The following is a 22599-nucleotide window of genomic DNA, read 5'->3' as shown; positions in this document are numbered from 1 at the left end:
TTTTCGAAATCTGAAAGGCACAACCGAGATTCGAGACAGTCTTAAGTAGCTGAGCATGTTATGACTAACCTCCTGAAAGTGACAAACTGACAAGTTCTCATGTTCGTCAAAAACAACGATATATCGAAGGCATGCCTTTGATTTGACGCGAGACGATGGTTAGAACTGATTACGTGTCTCTGCGCATGATCTTAGCCAGCCAAAGTCGCCATGACATCGCCTACGAGCGTGATCGGGGATTTCTATTGGAGAAGCAGTTTCTGCCCATAGTCGTACTGTACTGTCTTTGTGCAGACACTCCCTGATCAGGGCCCGGTTTCCCGAAAGTATCGTAAGGCCAAGTTCATCGATGGTTCTAACGAACCGGATTCAGGTGCCTTTCTCTCAATGCTAATTGGAGTATTGCTAAACTAGGCTCAGATCACCCTCTTCATTTTGATCGAAAAGGCAAAAACGTATCCTATAATCAGCACTTCTAAATCAGACTGTGTGAATATGAGCCCAGAACTGGGATTTCGACAAAGAAACATATGCCACTGTTAAAATAAACATATTTTAATATACACTGTGTTTTGTACAGTGTTTGTTTGCTGAAAAATGTACAAAGCATTTCTTTAAATATTCTATTTCTTTAACTACTAAGAAGAGAAAAAAAAGTCCCTTTCAAAAGAGGCAACCTTTCTTTACAAATGTAGGCATTCAACAGGCATGCCTAAATACAATGCATGCTTCTCATTAGCAGGAAAACAATAGAGTCCAATTGTAATACAAAGTCGTAGTCAGTCAAAGCAAACAAGAAAAAAAGGACAAAATTAATAAATAAAAAACCTCAGGTCTTAAATTCTTCTGTACAAGACTCCATTGGAATATAATATCAATGTACAAAACATCACTTAAAAAAACCTTTGTAGTTTAATTAAACCGCTGTTACAAATACATTTCTTTAAGTAGCCTGTACTAAATAGCACTCTATTCCCAATTTAGTTTTGGCAGGCTCCGGCCCACTGACATTCCTTCTCCATCGTGAGAGCAGCGGAATTCAATTCAGTACGAGTCATCAGGAAATATTTAGTGCACTACTCTTGATAAGGTCCATAGGGCTCTGGTCAAACGTAGTGCACGACATAGGGAATAGGGTGCCATTTGGGATTCAGCCCTTTTCTTCTCATCTTCCCATTTAGTGACATTATCAAATGTGACTTAATGCACAACAATGGTCACTTGACCCGTGGTTTGGGCAGATGTGTGTACGAGTGTTAAAACCCAAAAGCAATCGCAGGGGGGAGATTGGAGATATATTTGTGTGTAATGTTTGAAAATTAATTGACACTTCTTTTGTCCTTGTAGGCGGTCCTTGTGAGTTCCCTACTCTAAACACTTTTCAGTACATTCCCGTCCCACAAATTCTTTATGGTTGGTTTGCGACGCTACTGAGCCGATAGTATCTAGACTCAGTCTTGGGGCTCTCTAGGCCTACTTCGACCACTGTAGGCGAAGTCTCCAACCCTTGGCCCAAGCACCAATGTGCTTTCTTGCCACCAGAGAGTGGTCTGTATACTGATGGTGGTAATCATGCCAGCAGGCATAGTAATGGCACTTATATTAGGAAAACCCTCAAATTCCCCATTTGTCCACAGACTTTGCCAAAAGTACTACAGATGTAGGATGGTAATTTGAGCCAGGTTGCTACAGTAGGAAAATAATCCTTCAGCAACAGGAAATGTGAATTATGTGGATTATAATAATTATAATTCAATTAATTAATCACCCTTAATTATTAAGGGACATGTTTGGGTAGGGTTGATACATTTTTCATTAGGTCAAATCAAATCTAACATTTTTTAGTGGAAAATTCAAACTTTAGAAGCCTTTTTAAACCTTGAATACACTACAAGTTTGCATTTACTGCTGTTCAGGAAAATTCTCAGCAAAAGGTACTTTGTCTTACACTTTCTTGTTGTTTGAAGGTATGCAATTTTGTATATTTCTTCCCCTCCCCAAAATATTTGGTTTATCTGCACAGGCTGGTCTTGAAATAGAAAAAAAGTGACTACTAATTTAGTAGACAGAGGTTAGTTAGTAGCCTTTCAAATATATTGTACAGCCCTTTCTCCTCTTGGTGTAGACCAGGGAAACATTGGTCCAAGAGGGCGCTATAGTGCTACTGTGGTGGTATGGGATGGAGCACATAGAAGTAGATTTGAACAGATTAAATGATCTAGAACTCCTATTTCTATGACTTTGCCCATCTGCATTGTTATCACGGGAACAGTGAGTGAATCGACGTGCTAGATCATAAACTATATACAATTTATCATTAAACAACTTGTCACATATGACTGAAGTTGTGTGAAACCAACATGGCTAGGGAGGGCCTCTGCGATCTTGTGTTTTTCAGAAGACCTGTGTTTCCATCTTCTATTCAAGGCAGGGCGCTTTTCCATGGAAGACTGAAGAGGACTGAGCCAGTGATGGTGGAGAGCGTACGACTCAAGTCCCCTTGCCGAAGGCACCGTGTCTGGAGTTATGGTGCGATCCAGAGTCCCCTCCTGTCCCTGAACACCCCAAACTAACACCCTCACAACCGCCAGTGACCTCCGTCCTCTCATGCTTCAGACACTGGGCCAGGTCCTTTTGGCAGGGCTCCATGGTAACGGCCACACCCACGCCACTGCGTCCCGACATCATGCGGGTCACCTCCGACCACGTGTCCGTCTCCGGGTCATAACACTCCACGCTGTCCAGGAACGTGTTCCCGTCATAACCTCCTGTAGAATGGAGGAGAGGAGAAGCACTCTTTAGGACATAGGATGGGATTTAAAACACTTTTATAACATGAGAATTGTATCTCAAATGTAAATAATAATACATGCATTTTATATGGCGCTTTTCATTACACGTTGAATCGCAAAGTTGCTTTTAAAAATAAAACAATTTAACAACAAAAAAATGTAGGACGATCTGGTAGTTATTGGGCGAAGGTCTTTCATCATGGCGCAGTTCAGAAAGGTAGTATTGTGGCCGGAGGAAGCATTGATGGAACAGCCAGGCAGGGAGGTAGAGACATCTGACAAGACAGGCCATGGAGCTCTTCATCAAGTATCTCGTTGTCTGTCGATGTTCACAGCTCCTCCTCTAGATCAGGCTGGTAGCACCCACCTGGGTCATGCTTCGGGGACTGTAAAAGCGCAAATAAGACCACCACACCTCAGCAGTAGTCCTGAAAAGCGCCCTACGAGGCGAGCCTCTGCATCACCTCACACCGCTTTCCTCTAGAAGCCGGAGCAGGAGGCCTAAAATCGCCCTGCGAGGCGAGCCTCTGCATCACCTCACACCACTTCTCTCTAGGAGCCGGAGGCCTAAAAGCGCCCTACGAGGCGAGCCTCTGCATCACCTCACACCACTTCCCTCTAGGAGCCGGAGGCCTAAAAGCGCCCTACGAGGCGAGCCTCTGCATCACCTCACACCACTTCCCTCTAGGAGCCGGAGGCCTAAAAGCGCCCTACGAGGCGAGCCTCTGCATCACCTCACACCACTTCCCTCTAGGAGCAGGAGGCCTAAAAGCGCCCTACGAGGCGAGCCTCTGCATCACCTCACACCACTTCCCTCTAGGAGCCCGGAGCAGGAGGCCTAAAAGCCGATGCTGTTGACCAGGTGTTGCTGCTGTATCATTCAAATGGAGCTAGCTGCCAATTATAAACTGACTTGCCAATAATCAGTCCTGCAATTCCGTGAGACACCACCAGATAGGTCTCTCGACAAATGGTAAAAAAATAAATAAAAATTCAACAAAATAAATAAATAAATAAAAACAATAAGATATGCTTCTCTCTGTCACTTCGACACTGGAAAACTAAATGTGACCTAAACACTGTGGTACTAAATACTGCACAACATATGGGGGTTGATTCTGTCATAATGTAATAGCAAAAACAAAATGGGTATTTGGGGAGGACTCCGGGGCTTTGTTTACGGTGTTCAAAGAAAGAATTCTTGCCCCCGAAGCAAATGACTCATAATTACGCTAAAGCATTGTTGCAGTGGAACCTGCTTTTACAATACCCACCCAGTACATAGATCTTCCCATGGTGCGCGGTGACCCCCAGGGCGGAGCGCCGGTGCCTCATGGAGGCTGCAAAGCTCCAGGTGTCAGTCTCAACGTCGTAGCGCTCCACTGTGTTCAGCTGGTTGGTGCCGTCGTAGCCCCCCATCACATAGATACGGTTCCCCAGCGCACACACACCTGATATGGGTCAAAGTTCATTATTAGAAGGGCCTTCTTGATACAGGTGGAACTTTAGGCCTACACGCAGGTTTCACTCTGAATCTCCACCCTTTACACAGGAAAGTGCATTTAAAATCGATTTGAAAACATTGGATTTGTGCAAGCATGGCAGGAGAGTTTCCACCATATTCCTGTCCGTGCCTTAAGGGGCGTGTAAGTACATGCGTCGAGAGAAGGGTAGAGAATCAGACCGTACATTCTGTCCAAAGTCAATGTGCTCCTTTTGTTCCTCACCTGCCCCAGAGCGCACAGTGTTCATGGCAGCCATGCTCTTCCACTCATCCCTCTCTGGGTTATAACACTCTGAGGAGGAGAGGCGGTGTGTGCCGTCGAACCCGCCCACCGCGTACAGCAGCCGGTTGATGACCGCCACGCCCACCCCGATACGACGTGTCAACATGGGGGCCACCAGGTGCCACTGGTCCCTGTCTGGGTCATACCTGAGGAGGGGAGAGACAGACACAGTCAGTCAAACACACTGACAAAACCTGTGGAGCAGGATAGAGACACGCCAACAAAATCAACCAACTGGACTATATTTAGTGTGAGGTTGGAAAATCGTGACGTCAAAGTAATTTCTTCCTGGTTTATTTTTAGGCACAAACAAATACTTTCCTTGAGATAAATATATATACTGTATATAAACTCAGCAAAAAAAGAAGTCCTCTCTGTCAACTGCATTTGTTTTCAGCAAACTTAACGTGTAAATATTTGTATGAACATACCAAGATTCAACAGACATAAACTGAACAGGTTCCACAGACATGTGACTAATGTAATAATGTGTCCGTGAACAAAGGGGGGAGGGGGGGGGGGTAACAGTCAGTATCTGGTTTGGCCACCAGCTGCATTAAATACTGCAGTGCATCTCCTCCTCATGGACTGCACCAGATTTTCCAGTTCTTGCTGTGAGATGTTACCCCAATCTTCCACCAAGGCACCTGTAGGTTCCCAAACTTTTCTGGGGGGGGGGGGGGGGTGGCCCTAGCCCTCACCCTCCGATCCAACATGTCCCAGATGTGCTCAATGAGATTGAGATACGGGCTCTTCGTTGGCCATGGCCTACAATGATATTCCTGTCTTGCAGGAAATCATGCACAGAATGAGCAGTTTGGCTGGTGACATTGTCATGCTGAGGGTCATGTCAGGATGAGCCTACAGGAAGGGTACCACTTGAGGGAGGATGATGTCTTCCCTTAAACGCACAGAGTTGAGATTGCCTGCAATGACAACAAGCTCAGTCCGATGATGTTGTGACACACCGCCCCAGACCATGATGGACCCTCCACCTCCAAATCGATCCCACTCCAGAGTACAGGCCTCGGTGTAACGCTCATTCCTTCGACGATAAACACGATTCCAACCATCACCCCTGGTGAGACAAAACTGCGAATTGTCAGTGAAGAGCACTTTTTGCCAGTCCTGTCTGGTCCAGCAACGGTAGGTTTGTGCCCATAGGCGACATCGTTGCCGGTGGTGTCTGGTGAGGACCTGCCTTACAACAGGCCTACAAGCCCTCAGTCCAGCCTCTCTCAGCCTATTGCAGACAGTCTGAGCACTGATGGAGGGATTGTGCGTTCCTGGTGTAACTCGGGCAGTTGTTGTTGCCATCATGTACCTGTCCCGCAGGTGTGATGTTCGGATGTACCGATCCTGTGCAGGTGTTGTTACACATGGTCTGCCACCGCGAGGACGATCAGCTGTCCATCCTGTCTCCATGTAGCGCTGTCTTAGGCGTTTCACAGTACGGACATTGCAATTTATTGCCTTGGCCACATCTGCAGTCCTCATGCCTCCTTGCAGCATGCCTAAGGCACATTCACGCAGATGAGCAGGAACCCTGGGCATCTTTCTTTTGGTGTTTTTCAGTCAGTAGAAAGGCCTCTTTAATGTCCTACGTTTTCATAACTGTGACCTTAATTGCCTACCTTCTGTGAGCTGTTAGTGTCTTAATGACCGTTCCACAGGTGCATGTTCATTAATTGTTTATGGTTCATTGAACAAGCATGGGAAACAGTTTTTAAACCTTTTACAATGAAGATCTGTGAAGTTACTTGGATTTTTACAAATTATCTTTGAAAGACAGGGTCCTGAAAAAGGGTCGTTTCTTTTTTTGCTGAGTTTACTTCCTTGTATAACATCACTTTGCTCCGCGCAGAAAAGAGCAAGTCCTATGGCACAAAGGGCACTGTTCCAATCATAACCCCAACCTAAGGACACAAAAACGCAACTCCCGCTCCCTTCATCAAACCTCCCAATCAGATCTCAGTTCTACGAACCTCTCCACGCTGTTATGATGAATACATCCATGCGACCCTCCGACAGCATAGATCATCCCGTCAATCACCCCCACTCCTATCCTGTTCCTGGGTACACTCATGGGAGCACAAGGCAACCAGCAGTTGTTCATGGGATTATAACAATCCAACGTGTTAGAGTCCATATTCCCGTCAGGAGCGTTGTTCCTTCCTCCGACAGCGTAGAACAGCCCAGAGATGACCACGGCAGCCAGGCCACTCCGGGGGACCTGAAGGTCAGCTAGCCTCAGCCAGGCCCCAGTACAGGGGTTGTAGGCTTCCAGATAGGACAGGGACTGACGGAAGTATCCCCCTGCCGTGTAGATGAGCTGGGGCACTTTGGGCGTGCGGCACGAGATCACCTAGGAGGACCACATAAATGTATCAATCAATTGATCCATCAGGAGATTACCTTGGAGACAAATACATTGGAAATATATATATCCCCTTTTTTCCCTCCCAATGTCAATTCCGATCTTGTCTCATTGCTGCCCAACGGACTCTGGAGAGGCGAAGGTCGATGACCCGCCAAACCACTCTCCTTAACACCCGCCCGCTTATCCCGGAAGTCAGCTTCACCAATGTGTTGGAGGAAACACTGTTCAACTTACGACTGATGTCAGCCTGCAGGAGCCCGGCCCGCCACAAGGAGAGAGCGATGAGCCAAGTAAAGCCCCCCCCCGGCCAAACCCTCCCCTAACCGAGACGACGCTGGGCCAATTGTGCACCGCCCTATGGGACTCCCTGTCACGGCCGGTTGTGACACAGCCTGGGATTGAACCCGGGTCTGTAGTGACGCCTCAGGCCGCTGCGCCACTCGGGAGGCCAGCTTTGTAGTTTTTTAAAACGTTATTTAAATCAGGGTTCTTGGCATCAGTATTGGACGTTAAGTGCTAGATACAGCAGCAAGGTCATTGATGCACATCAGAAACAATGGAGGCTTTAGAACTTTAACTGTAAACAGGTTTTATTACCCAAAATACCAACCAACCATCTCACCTTGGTGGGCTTGTGGAGGGTGAGGTCCTGGAAGATCTGAGCCAGGTAGTCTTTACACTGGTCGTCCCACTCCAGAGACTGCAGCTGAGCTTGGAGGAAGTGTGGGGTGAGGGAGTGGCACCGCACGGCCTGGAGCAGGGCCTGGACGTAGGGCCGCCGGTTCTCCCGGTCGTACCGGACCCACGCCACACAAGCCTGAAAGACCACCGACTCACAGCGCACGTTGAGTTCGTCGCGGCTGATGAGAGTGACCAGCTGGCATTGGGAGAGGTTGAAGAACTCCTCCTGGGTCGCCACCTAAAGGTGAGAAGGAGGAGAAGGAGGCTGTTCTAAGAAAGGCATCACTTGGTTGCCAGTCTAAAATGAAGCCATGGAGAATAACAAGGGGTTATTGGATATGGTTCATGGGCAATTGTTAGGCTTTTAGAATTAAAAAGTGGAGTAACGCAGCATTTTGAAAACATTTGTATTCAATGGAGTACACTGAATCACACAGTACACCTTTGGTATTCATCTTATTATGACTCATGATCATTATTTTGGTTGTGGGAGTGTGTGTGTGTGTGTTTGTGTGTGTGTGAGAGACAATCAGTGATCTTTGCAGAATATATGAGACATCTCTTCCTGTTAACCAGCCAGCCAACCAGCTCTTCTATGGTTACAGTTTCAGTCTGACTCCCTGTGAAGTCATGCAGACTGACTGCCTGTACATTGAACATACAGGTAAACCCCCATGAGCCCGTCCACACAACGCGCTGATTCCACACGACTCACCCAACTCACGCACAAAACTAACCCAACACACACTCACCTAACCCACTACCACACAATAGTAGGATTATTCATGTTGAGTGTTCAAGGGCCAAAGCAGAAAAGAAACGAAGATGGTGCAAAGTAACAGCTGAGACTATTTGTTCAGTGATGACACGCTGTGGTGCAGGTGGTGGTGCTCCACCCTCGCAAAGCCTTGACGTTTCCCTTAACTAAACACAGCGAGTCAGTTGAGGAAACGGACTCTGGCTTTTCAAAGACGCCAATTACAGGAAGAGACTACAGATCTGAGAAAAGCCATTCATCTGTATAGCAGCTGAATGGCCTGACGGTGACACTAACAATAAGGTTGACTGAATGACTCATCCATATCAAATGGAGATAAGGAGAGACGCACAGTATCCGCTTGAATTATTTCAACTGATCGGAGTCAGGCGACGTGGTTATTTCCTGGGGGAACCCATAGGGCATATCGAAAGGTCAAGGAGCAAAGTGTCATGGTGAAACACTTCGTACCATCAACAGTGAGCATGCTCTGGATACTGAACTTTTCCAACTCCAACTTCCAAGAAAAGAGACTATCATTCTCTCCGAAGTGTGTACTTGTTCACTCCCCTCATGAGTTTAAAAGGATTCTCTCTCTATGGTTTGGAGAATCGCAAAACCCAAAGAACGAGGTTAGGCAAAGCTGATCCTGAATCAGTTGTGAGGGGGCTAAAGCTAACTGTTTTAAAAGGATACTTCGGGATGTTGGCGATGAAGCTTGTTATTTACTTCCCCAGAGTCAGATGAACTCGTGGATACCATTTTATGTCTCTGTGTCCAGTATGAAGGATATTAGAGGTCATTACATGCTTGTTAGCTTTGGCTTGCGAAACTACCTCCAACTTCCTTCATACTAGATGCCGAGACATAAAAATAGTATCCATGAGGTCATCCGACCCTGGGGAAGTAGATATTTGCTCAAATCCAGAAGACAGTATCTACACCACATACCTGGCTGAAGTTCATGTAGATATATTCCCGAGCTTTCTGATGGAGCTCCGTGCAGCTGATCTGCTCGGCGAAGCTGGCTATGCCGATGGCGTTGCTAGGGTCCAGCTGCGTGACCAGGAAGTCGCAGCAGGCCTTTACCACGCTGTCAATCTGGTACATGACGGCGCCGTTCATGACGTGGATCACACACTTCTCCCCAACAGAGATGCTGGCCGTGTAGGCAAACTCTATCAGCCTGCCCATCACCTGAGAGAGAGAGAAGGAGGGATGTGGAGAGAGGAGGGATTTGCAGAGAGAGAAAGGAAGAGAAAAGATTGGAGATGGAGAGAAGAGATGGGACAGATGGAAAAGAGAGTGGAGGGCAGGTGAGAGAGAATGAGACGAGAGTAGTTAGAACAGTTAGAAGAGACAGGAAGACAGTGATTACATCATGATTTTTTTTATTTTACCCCTTTTTTCTCCCCAATTTCATGGTATCCAATTGTTTAGTAGCTACTATCTTGTCTCATCGCTAGAGACGAAGGTTGAAAGTCATGCATCCTCCGATACACAACCCAACCAAGCCGCACTGCTTCTTAACACAGCGCCTTCCAACCCGGAAGCCAGCCGCACCAATGTGTCGGAGGAAACACTGTGCACCTGGCAACCTTGGTTGGCGCGCACTGCGCCCGGCCTGCCACAGGGGTCGTTGGTGCCCGATGAGACAAGGATATCCCTACCGGCCAAACCCTCCCTAACCCGGACGACTCTAGGCCAATTGTGCGTCGCCCCACGGACCTGCGACAGAGCCTGGGCGCAAACCCAGAGTCTCTGGTGGCACAGCTGGCGCTGCAGTACAGCGCCCTTAACCACCCGGGAGGCCCTTCAATTACATCATTATTGTTGCATGAGGTTCCAGACTGACACAATCTGCCTCAGTACTGAGGAACTACACAATCAAATAAAACCGATCGAATCAAATTGTATTTGTCACATGCGCTGAATACAACAGGTGTAGACTTCACCGTGAAATGCTTAGTTATGAGCCCTTTCCCAATAATGCAGATTTAGACAAAGACAATTCTCAAATAAAAATAGTAACACAATAAATACTATCAAAGCCGTGGCAGTGTGGCACAGTTCTGAGTTCGCCTATGACAGAGAGCAGTCAGAGAGCTGCTGGTTTATCAGTTCCCTCATTAGTCAACATGGCTAATCCTGCGCTCTCTGTGAGCTTGGTGTGTCTGCGTGTCTAAAGGCAGCGGCATGATTACGATCTCTCGGAGATAACTCAGTGGGGCTGTACGCACCAGCTGGAACATAGAAGCCAGCGATAAAAGCAGGTGTGTGTGTGTGTGTGTGTGTGTGTGTGTGTGTGTGTGTGTGTGCGAGCACATATTTTTACCACTGAAATACAACTGTCTTTCTTATGGAGTCAGTCTTTGGTCCCTCGTAGGAAAACGTGGAGCGACTGCTTTCCTATCTTGAATGCAACGTGGATAATTACAACTGGGACTTCTAAAAGTCAGCTCTACCTGGATGAAAGGCAGCCTTCCCACCCTCCTACTTACGCAGGTCTCCCTCATCTATCCAGTCTTCACTACTATTACTCACATGAAAACACAGTTGGTTTGCATAGAATTGGTTAACACTTTACTTTAGGCCAACAGCTAGAAAGGTTTATTACATGCCTGTGTGTTGTAACACTCACCCGGGGGTGTATCCCCTCGATGGGCACCACCTCCATCCCACACTCCTTCAGGCCGTTGGTGAACATGGCTCTGAAGACCGGAGAGGACGATGCCAGCACCACCTGTAGACGTGAACTGTCAGCTTGATATCTCAAACATATCAACTGTATCAGTTTCCCCCTCCCCATTCAGACCACTCCCAGACAGTCCTATCAACATTCTTGCTTGAGAAATTGCTCTTTGCTAGGAAGCTATTTTTGTTTATTTTTTACAATTTTAATTGAAAACAATCACAGTAAGGTCCTTAATTGTTAACCAGAAACGATTTGAGATTTTAAAAAATGAATAAAAAACAGCTGCATTGGAGCTTTAAAGATCGGAGTGCCAAACATAATTTTTCCCCCGACATTTTTTGGGGGAGTTTCACAGACAGAAACCAATCTGGGGATAGACAAAGCATGATGACTAGAAGAGAAGGGCACAGACCCCCCTATCGCCAAGGGGGCAGGAGTAGTCCGAAGTCAGGAGCGTTACCGCTACACCCGACTCCATCCACAGCATAACCGTTGACACAATGCTACACACCTTGTGTGCCACGAAGTCCACAGCCTCCAGGTCGTTGTAGCACACACGAAGCGTCACGTCGCACAGCTGGCCGTCCAGCCGCAGCTCGTTCATGATGCCGAAGGCGGCCGCCGTGTGGCTCTCCAGCGTGTAGCTGAAGACGCGGTGGCCGTTGCGCGTCGACGGCGTCACCACCGCCTTGCACTCCGTCGGGCACTCATTAGACATCCTGACTGACGAAGGATCCTTCCTGGTGCTTCTGTTGAAGCTGTGACAACAACTAAGAACAGTGTTGGGAGTGACTGCTGCCGGACATCCTTGCTCACTGAGGGGCAAGGAGACACTAGGGAAATGTTAAACTGGAGGAGCTATTGGGGGATTGTAGAAGGCTACGACCCTTTTCTGGTATGTCTGTGACTGTAGAGTTCAGAGAGTATTAAATCGGCTTTCTTAGAAAGGTCCGAAAGACGGTTTCTTAGCCCTTACTCCTTATTCTTCAATTCCAGCCATTGTGTCTATAAGAGTTTTTTGTACAGTCTTACTTATTCCACAAGCCCAGCCATAGTGCACAATCAGGTGCTATTGTAAAACTAAAAAAAATACTTCTTCTACATGAACTGCCAGTCATGGTTATGTATGTTATAACCAGGCCAATCGTTATCCACCACGATTTATGACATCAGTGTTCTAGATTCTCTCCCACCTGCCCTTGAGTAAACTTCTCTTCTCTTTCTCTTTTAATTAAAGGAACAGCAAGACGTATGGTCTTTTTGGCAGGAGGTATGCAGCGAGTCCGAAAAGACGCAGTAGGGAATTACTGTTATTCACGTCCGCTTGTTGATATGTTTTTCTCCTAAAGGGGAACTTTCTGAACAAAAGAGAGTCCGCAACAGTCAGAAAAACAGACAGATGTGTCTAGTACTCTGACATCTTCTCTCAAGTCCAACTACTTGCTTATTCCTTTTTCGCTCTGAGGCCCAAAAAACAGACACTAATATACTACTGCATCTTCAATGGTGGTCATAATTATAAATCAGGACTTAGCTCATAGAGCTACACTTCTGCCAGAAGTTGGGTAGAAGAGGGACAAGGATAGGGTAGTAGAGGGGTGGAAACTCCTAAAACTCTGTGGAGAGAGAAAAAAAAGAGCAGGTGCCAAAAATGTCGTCAGCGTAAGCTAGCAGCCCTGAGGATTCAGGAATGAGGAGGGGGGAGAGCTCAGTTTAGTTTGGTTGATCAGTTGCTCCACTCTAGAAGCTTTCCCAGAAGTCGCCCCGCTCTGGAATCTCAAATTGCACTGTTGTATTTACTGGGAAGGTCTGGGTGCCGTTGGCAACTAGAAGAGAAGAGAGAAAAGACAGGACAGTTAGGTGTTAGGGTGAACAGGGTTGATCTAATAGTGATGGGGGAAAGAAATCAATACATTTTCATATCGGGATATACATTTTGATGATATATCGTACTGACAATATTTAAATAATATTTTTGCGCTAGTTGGCTGTACCTGCACCAAAATGTCAGTATCTTACCTTCATAGCTTGTTCACCATCTTCCTTTAATTTGTTTTTAGCACTGATTTCCATGTCTGATCAAAACAGGTAGAACTTTCATTTGAGAGTGATTTAGTATGTTCTACGACAAGCGAATGACTCAGCTAAATAACATTCCGAAGCCATCCAACCTCAATCACTCCAGTCAGAACAAAAGTGTCCTAGAACAGGAAGAGATACAACATAGATAGATATACCTTTAAGGTAATCAAAGAGTTTACAGTCACACTCATGGATCCTCTTGGGAGGGGTCACAGTTTCTCTTAGTCACTGTGACTAGAGTCAATGTGCTTTTAGACAACATCACAGCTCTAGGAGAGCTTGGGTGTCTCCACAGATTCCACACAAGGGAATGCAGAGTCCCCCCCCCCCCAGACCTGGGTTCAAATACTATTAGAAATCATTTCAAATATTGCATATATGCTTGATTGAGCGTACCTGCTGCAATGGAACCAATAGAGACGTCTCAAAAGTGCAAACCCCACCCATCTGGCTCTTCAGGCAGACTAGAGCAAATGCTCAGCGTATTTGAAAGGTTTGTAAAAGAGTCTGAACCCAGCTCTGGCGGGGAGTGGGTAAGATAGCCCAACCACTGGTCGAGAGTCTGATCCGAGTGACGTACTTTCCTACTGAGGAAGACGGAGTGAGTGACTTAAATTAGGGCAGAATTGAATTAGTCATCGTGACTGAGTGTTTTTTTTCCTTCCCTGGACTGTCCTGTGACCAATCTGGCTACAGCAGTGGAGAGTAGGAAAATAACCTCACACACACACACACACACACGAATAAGTAAGCTACAGGCTATACAGGTGTTAAAGCCTGTTCGTTCACAACTAGGCCAATACAAAAAAGTCACTATAGAGACAGTCATAGTTACTCAGCAACAATTGTTATCGTGTTATTGCAGCTGCTCTGGCCTGAGTGGGTAACATAACTGCAATGTTACATTTTGCACATAATGATTACCTGTACAAGCAGATAAGATAACTGACTGGCTGAACTGAAGGGCTGGAGAACAAGTTCTGGCCTACCTGTTCTACATGCCTCCCAAATGGCACCCTATTCCCTATATAATGCACTACATTTGACCAGGGCTTATAGGACTCTAGTAGTAGTGCACTATGTAAACTCTTAGAAAAGAAGGTGCCACCTAGAACATAAAAGGGTTCTTCGACTGTCCCCATAAGAGAACACTTTGAAGAACCCTTGTTGGTTCCATGTATAACCATGTTGGGTTCCATGTATTGCCCTCTGTGGAAAGGGTTCGACATGGAACCCAAAACGGTTATACTTGGAACCAAAAGTGTTCTACCTGGAACCAAGAACAGGTTATCTTATGGGGACAGCCGAATTAACCTTTTGGAACCATTTTTTCCCTAAAAGTGTAGGGAACAGGGTGCCACTTGGGCGCAGCCTTAGTTGTATGGTCTGCCTACCTACAGCTCTATCTAGGTAATTCTACTACCCTCCCTCTATATCACATGAAATCCTGTACAACTCACTGAAGTGAAACCAAGATTAGACTAATATTATGTGGTTGGACCATTCTCTGTAATGAAGACAATGCTTACATTGGACACTGTGATATATTATTACAGTGTGTAGGCCTAACTAAAGTCAAGTTGGGTCGTTCCTACAATGCAGTGCCTTTTGGACCTTGTAACTTTAGAAAAAAGTTCAGAAAAAGGACTTTTGACTTTCAGATAAACATATTGGTCAAGCTCAGGCACTTAATTATTATTATTTTTTAACCGGTTAGGAGCATAATCCTAACAGGGTGGAAATGTTGAGCCTAAATTAGCCATCACACTGTGAGCGAGCAAGATTGAGCTTAAATGACTTCTACATCAAACATATTTTAACAGGGTGGACATTTATGAGTTGGACAGACTAACATGAAACAAAATACAAATAGATCCAACTGAGTGTGTGTATATTTATTTAGCTTTGCGCTGTTGTTCTCTCACCAAATAAATGAAGGGGTTGTTTCTGGAGAATTACAACAAACTAACAGGGAGAAAAGGGATATCAGGGAAACAGACAATCTTTAATCAAATACAATAATCATGAAAAAAACATTGTTGAGAGAATTTAACTAGGACTATAAAAAAATGAAGAAAGATTATTTTATGGCATATATTTATTGTGGAAGTTGATGAATAACACCCAGAGATATGGCAAAACACCTACATCCACTAAGAAAACAGTTCTAAATGCATTCAAATTCAGTTTCAATATCCATATTTAAAAAGGTAAAAGGACACCTGACCTTATATTTAAATCCTTTTGGATTCCATATTTTACACTAAAGAAGAAGTGATACTTCTTCGGGTAAGAAAAGGCACTGCATTGTAGGAATGTATAGTTACCCATTATAGCTTAACGAGGAGATGTAGGAGTTCTGGCTTAACTAGGAAATATAGCTTAACGAGGGGATGTAGGAGTTCTGGCTTAACTAGGAAATATAGCTTAACGAGGAGATGTAGGAGTTCTAGCTTAACTAGGAAATATAGCTTAACGAGGAGATGTAGGAGTTCTGGCTTAACTAGGAAATATAGCTTAACGAGGAGATGTAGGAGTTCTGGCTTAACTAGGAAATATAGCTTAACGAGGAGATGTAGGAGTTCTGGCTTAACTAGGAAATATAGCTTAATGAGGAGACGTAGGAGTTCTAGCTTAACGATGAGATGTAGGAGTTCTAGCTTAACGAGGAAATATAGCTTAACAAGGAGATGTAGGAGTTCTAGCTTAACTAGGAGATGTAGGACTTCTAGCTTAACGAGGAGATGTAGGAGTTCTACCTAGATGTAGGCTACACAGCAGCAGTAGTAGGCCTAGTGGTAAGTATACCTATATTGTGTGTCTGTTGTGTGAAATCTCATGGAAGGCCTATCCCTCACAGTTCCTTGAGAAAGATATGTCACAGTTTAATAGTAGCCTGTTGCTCAACACTCACTCTGACAACTCACATAGTGTACTCATCATGGAAGAACTCACCCCCTCAACTAGCGGAGTTTACTCAACGATGATATATACACAGAGTGCACAACACATTAAGAACACCTTAATATTGATTTGCCCTTCTGCCCTCAGAACAGCCGTAATTTGTCGAAGCATGGACCCTACAAAGGTGTCAAAAGTGTTCCACAGGATGCTGGCCCATGTTGACAAAACTGTGGGAAGCATTGGAGTCAAGTTGGCCGGATGTCCTTTGGGTGGTGGACCATTCTTAATACACACGGGAAACTGTTGAGCGTGAAAAACCCAACAGGGTTGCAGTTCTTGACACAAACCTACTACCATACCCTGTTCAAAGGCACTTAAATATTATGTCTTGCCCCATTCACCCTCTGAATGTCACACATACACAATCCATGTCTCAATTGTCTCAAAGCTTAAAAATCCTTCTGGTCTTTAACCTTCATCTACACTGACAGAAGTGGATTTAACAAGCAGCATCAATACGGGATCATAGTTTTCACCTGGTCCATCTGTCATGGAAAGAGCAGGTGCTCTTGATGTTTTGTACACTCAGTGTACATCTCGATGGAGTTGAGTTGCGACGAGTGTAGGTGGACTCTAGGCTACCTCCAACTACATTGAGTCACCATCAGTCGATACTTGTGAAAATGTCAATTCTTTAATTGTTTCCTTGTACCTATGTTTGTTCTGTGTAGCTGCAAGCTTTTCTTGGTTTACTATTGAGTGAGTTTCTTTTCTTTTTACAGGGAAAGTGCACAGTTATCAACGTTTCAGTAAAAGTGCCGGTTTTAGCCAGCCGGCAAATTTTCAACCGCAGTCCCTGGGCAGGTTATTAAAAACAATTACAATATAGACAATTATTGAGTAGTGAGCACACGCAGAGCAACATAGGACAAGCAAGACGTAGCATACAGACAGAGCAACATAGGACGAGCAAGACGTAGCATACAGACAGAGCAACATAGGACAAGCAAGACGTAGCATACAGACAGAGCAACATAGGACAAGCAAGACGTAGCATACAGACAGAGCAACAGAACAAAAAGCAGCAAGACAAATTCATAAATGCAACAAAGTGTTTCCACACCTCACAAGCTACAGACAACATGGAAAGTGGCAATACACATCTAGGGATTATGATCACAAATCTGATGGACCTTTAGCCATGTATTCATACATTTTGTGAAGGTGTGATAGATAGGTGGTGCAGTTATGTGTGTCTGATGGCAGTGTATTCCAGACATGGGAAGCTCTCACAGAGAAAGCGGATTTACTAAAGTTGGTTTTCCTTAAGGGAACTATACAGTCACCTCTCATGGCAGACCTTGTGGATCTGCTGCCATATGTTTGTGTTTTCTGTTTAACAAAAATACTGAGTGAAAGACTCAGATCTGTATTTTATTTATAAAAGTAGCGGACGTATAGAATGCAATTTTATCAAAATATGCATTCCAAATTCAACTGACAACTCTATAACAATCAGGACAAGCACAGGTAACCAGTAAGCTTTAAAGAATGGATATTTATAAAAGTATCGTGTTGTGGTGCACGCTTGAAGTCCTAACTTCCTACTCCATTGAAAGACTGTCGATTACGGGGTGCAAATTGACAGACGTCACATAAAATTATGTTTTTAATCAAAAAACGACAGATTTCAGCACCCAAAGAAAAGCCTGCAGTTAAAAAGAACAAACATGTGCCCCGTTCACGTGCTAGTCGGAACTAGGAAACTCCACAATTTCCAACTTGCTAACCGGTTGTAGTTATACACGTGCCGCGTTCAAGCAGTTAACAAGTTTCTTTGATCCGACTAGCACGAGAACGCAGCAATAGGTAGAAGGGAAATCATTAAAGGGTTAGTTGACCCAAATGATAAAATGACAATGGTTTCCTTACCCTGTAAGCAGTCTATGGACAAGTTATGACAGCAATTCATGCTACAGTTTAGTTTCCCTGGCACTGGTTCCACATTCCGCATTTTAGTATTTGTGGCACAAATCCCATTCACATCAGGGGAAAATACCTCAAATTGATTGTGAAGCTCAACAAAGTCACTTATAAATGATTTGAACATTATGCGCAGAAAAAGCTAATATCAGTCCCATGACTTGTGGTGGTACCATAGAAATAGAATGAATAGAACGGGCGTCCCCATTCAAGTCATAATGGGTGGACTGGCAGCAGTAGCTGTCGGTGCCATTTAATAAGATGAGGAAGGACAAAAAACTTTTTTTTTTTTTTTTAAAGCATAGCCTTATTTCTATTACAGCTTATTGGATGACTGTCATTCACATCCACCCAGCTCAATGTAACATTGATAGGTTTAGATTACTACACGATACTCAAATTTTCCCTATACCCATCATGAGGTTGCTACAGACTAGCCTATGAATGAAAGTTTACAACGTAGGGAGCACAAGTCGAGAGAAAAATTTGAGTAATCAAGGTTACAGGCATTGACACATTCAATACCGCCTTGCACTCTCTTGCCTGCATCTAGCTGATTTAGGGTGTAAACATTACTCCAACAGTTGCAAATGAGTTTCTATCATAACCACGACACACAGCTTACATCTGTCATCATATTAGCAAACATCATACTCATAAACAACATAGCTACTAGAACTAACGCATATTAATCGCTACAAATCATGCAGTACAGTCAGCAAGTAGTCTAGAAGTTACACCTGCCGGCTCCAGTGGCAATAAATTAATCAAACCAAAAGCTTACCTTGACTTGGAAAAACGTTCCAGTCTTGGATAGCCATAGCCTGCTAGCTAATATGGCATCCCTCTCTGTTTGAGCTGTGTGTTTGAGTAGGCTAAACTATCTAGCTGCATTCGCTAACTAAGTAAGTGGAGAAAATATAACAAAATATAGCTAGCTCTCGCTTGCTTATTCATTTTTTAAGAAATGAATTTGTTCAAAACTGTTCAACTATTGTCTTTCTCTTTCAGTCAACTACTCCCCACATTTTATGCACTGCAGTGTTAGCTAGCTGTAGCTTATGCTTCCAGTATCAGATTAATTATCTGATCCTTTCATTTGGTGGACAACATGTCAGTTCATGCTTCAAGATCTGTGATCGGATGACGTCCTCCAACCTGAAGTTGTTACTGTGTAAGTCTATGGAAGGGGGTGAGAACCATGAGTCTCCTAGGTTTTGTATTGAAGTCAATGTACCCAGAGGAGGACGGAAACTAGCTGTCCTCCGGTTACACCATGGCGCTACTCTACAGAGTGCTTTTGATGCTACTGTAGACCTTCATTGCAAAACGGTGTGTTTTAATCCATTTTCGTGACTATATTTAGTGTTATCTAAAAAGGTTACCTTTAATGTTTCGCTATTTTTTATTAAATTCACTCCTCTGAGGAGCCTCCACTAACTGTTACAACATGTTGAGTGTACCCATGCTTAGGTTTAAGATAGGAAGGTTAAGACAATGGAGTCACAATAATGCAAAGGGTCTACCGCTCTGAATCAACCACGGGACCAGCTCAAGCATAGTAGCTACGCTGTTTAGGCAGAACGCAAGCGGTCTGAAGCAGATCATAAGGTTGGTGAAAACTTGCAATTGAAGCTAATGCACGACAACAACAAAACACATCTAGCCAGCTAGTTAACGTGTAGCTTGAAGATTACAATGTTAAGACAACGGGGTTCTAATATCCCAAATCTCTTTGCAATTCATGGGACCAGCTTATTAAATTATAAACTGCCCTCGTAGTCAATATACGTCTATAGGCTACACACTTCTGGGCAGATCACCCTGGATGGAAGATATCCATATGACTGGGATTTACACTACATCTATCCCTCAACAGGCCTACAGTCCCCGGCCTAAAGTGGTCACTTTCTCCGCGCCAAATACGATAACGTTACTTCGCAGAGAACGACTATAGGTTTCAATTTGATGTACGACATGAGAGATACGCACATGCAACAAAGTAGACTACAAAATATCTGGATTGTCTGGGGAAATCTGTATTGTTGCTTAATCGGAGTTACACTAGTAACTCGATCCCATAACTTTCTCGCGCTTCTTAAATAATTAATTTAGACAGACAGTGCACATTTGGATAGATATTGACAATAGACGAACGACAAAAACCGATCGACTACCGGTAGCCTAACCTTTCCTAAACTATCTGAAACAATGCCACCTGTATTAAGAACGAAGGCTTATTTCAAACAAGATTGATAGGGGACTGGCAATGCGCCTTAGCCAGTGACTCATCTTATCGTGGACTGTAACTGACTGTGATGAGGGAGCAAATTACGGAACTGCGTGTACCAAAACATGACCCAGAAGTCAAGAGTCCCTTATGTAAACGGACATAAAGAAAGTGCTTACCGCGCAATTATATAGCACCATATGATTTTTGCTACAGATTTCAGACAAAGGGATGGCGATTTCCCAACAAATAGGCTACAGTGATACAAGTGTGACTCACCAAGCAAGCTAAATGTAACAGTTATAGCTAAACACATCGAAGTGTTGGCATGCACGGACGTTAATACTTCACTACTCGTTCACAACAAATATGACCATTAGGCAACCAGTCTATGTACTATTAGGCTATAGCAACAAAACACCACGGCTATTAAAAGCAAACGCTGTGAAAAACATTGTCAGACAATCAAAATTAGCTTCGCTGTCAGTAACTGCCTGGCATTATTGGTGTCGACTCGATTCGTGGGAAAAAAAGGTTGCCGATTGGAATCGGAAACATCATTCATGAACATTAACATTCTCGCGACAAAATCACTAATATTATATATCTTCAAAATCAATCGTGATCGGCTTTATTAATAGTAAAATAGACTCACATAGCTGAATAGTTCCATCGCTGTCTGTGCGCCACAGGAACGGGGGAAAGCTGTAACTCACCATGACTAAGCATTGTACGAAACTGATTCTCGCTGCCAAAATAAGAGTGGGCCTCAATACGAGTCTGCTGGCCTCCATAGACATGCATGAGCGGTGAACCGCGAGCGGAGGGAGGGGACTTTTACGGAAGAGGAGTTCTTTAGAATAAAGGAAGCGGGACTAGTTCAGCATCGATCTAAACGCGCTTCTGACAATCAAATATTGACACAATTAGCCCAATTTTCTCAAAATATATATTAGAAAGCCGTATTCGACGAAATTGTACAATCTGTTAAATAAACGTGTGTGCACTCACCAGAAATAAGGAATAAAGCTTTGAATGAAGTGCTGGCTATGCACTTTTCAATAAAGCTGAGTTACAAGTTCACACAGAAACAAAGCACAGGGAAAACGGAATGAATCATAACAATAAGCTACAGTAGATTGAATGAATGGAGCTATCTTTTACACTGACAATGCATATTTTTCTTTGAATGAATGACGTCATTCTGAAATAGACAGCTGTTCAGTTGAATAGGCCTATATGAAAATATACATTTTGTTACATTCAACAACCCCATAATAACATTATGATATGGCTCACCTGATATAGCTCACTTCATATTCCCATGAATTTGAACCTTTAGGTACATTTTCCATTCAATATCACGATATGATTATTGTACAACTGGACACGTAATATATACTGCTTGTTCCAGGTGCGGAAGGTGCTGACACACCAATACATATTGTTCTCCCCTGGGAGGTGTTCTGCCTAGAGAAAATACGTAATTCCAGCAAGTACTGTACATTCCAGAACAGAGCCACAAGGTGGCACTAAAAGCTTAGTTTGTTATGCTGGGCACACAATACACTTACCCCATTTCCTTGTCACAAATATTTTATTCCTCGAATCCACAACCCCAGGACGTGGGTGCTCGCATTACACGATAATTTCCTAGTTGATCCTGCCTGGTGTTCTACAGAGTGAATTGGCGGTTGTTATTGTCTAATTGCGTCGTAGCACATGCACATACTACAGTTGCAGACAATGAAAGATCAGCTAGGGAAATCAGATTTCCAACATTTTGATGCCATATTTACAATTATATAAAATACACTACATTACCAAAGTATGTGAACACCGTGACACTTGCTTGTCAAACATCTCATTCCAAAATCATTGGCATTAATATGGAGTTGGTCCCCCCTTTACTGCTATAACTGGCTTCACCCTTCAGGGAAGGCTTTCCTCTAGATGTTGGAACGTTGCTGCGGGACTTGCTTCCATTCAGCAATAAGAGCATTAGGGAGGTCGAGCGATTAGGCCTGGCTTGCAGTCAACGTTCTAATTCATCAATAAGGTGTTCGATGGGATTGAGGTCAGGGCTCTGTAAAGGCCAGTCAAGTTCTTCCACACCGATCTCGACAAACCCTTTCTGTATGGCCCTCTCTTTGCACAGGGGCATTGTCAGGCTGAAACAGGAAAGGGCCTTCCTCAAACTGTTGCCACAAAATTGGAAGCACAGAATAGTCTAGAATGTCTTTGTATGCTGTAGCGTTAACATTTCCCTTCACTGGAACTAAGGGGCCTAGCTTGAACTTTGAAAAAC

The 22599-nt window shown here is 44.2% G+C and overlaps 1 protein-coding gene across 2 annotated transcripts; it reads right to left on the bottom strand.

The window, feature by feature from the left end:
* Positions 1-534: 534 nt before the first annotated feature.
* On the bottom strand, positions 535-21104 carry LOC109877408 (kelch-like ECH-associated protein 1B). 2 transcript variants are annotated; one of them, XM_031832811.1, is made up of 9 exons: positions 20947-21104; positions 11604-12918; positions 11039-11140; positions 9349-9594; positions 7582-7878; positions 6565-6944; positions 4520-4725; positions 4067-4243; positions 535-2768 (listed from the first exon to the last, which is right to left on the bottom strand). In XM_031832811.1, the coding sequence occupies exons 2-9, from the start codon at positions 11808-11810 to the stop codon at positions 2491-2493; spliced, it is 1893 nt and encodes a 630-aa protein (XP_031688671.1). In that variant the 5' UTR covers positions 11811-12918; positions 20947-21104; the 3' UTR covers positions 535-2490. The 2 variants fall into 2 exon arrangements, with proteins under 2 accessions (XP_031688671.1, XP_031688676.1); XM_031832816.1 differs by lacking the exon at positions 20947-21104 and adding an exon at positions 13112-13435.
* Positions 21105-22599: the final 1495 nt, after the last annotated feature.

Source organism: Oncorhynchus kisutch, linkage group LG1 (genome assembly GCF_002021735.2).
Source record: "Oncorhynchus kisutch isolate 150728-3 linkage group LG1, Okis_V2, whole genome shotgun sequence".
NCBI lineage: Eukaryota > Metazoa > Chordata > Actinopteri > Salmoniformes > Salmonidae > Oncorhynchus > Oncorhynchus kisutch.
This window is presented reverse-complemented; position numbering and strand designations above follow the sequence as displayed.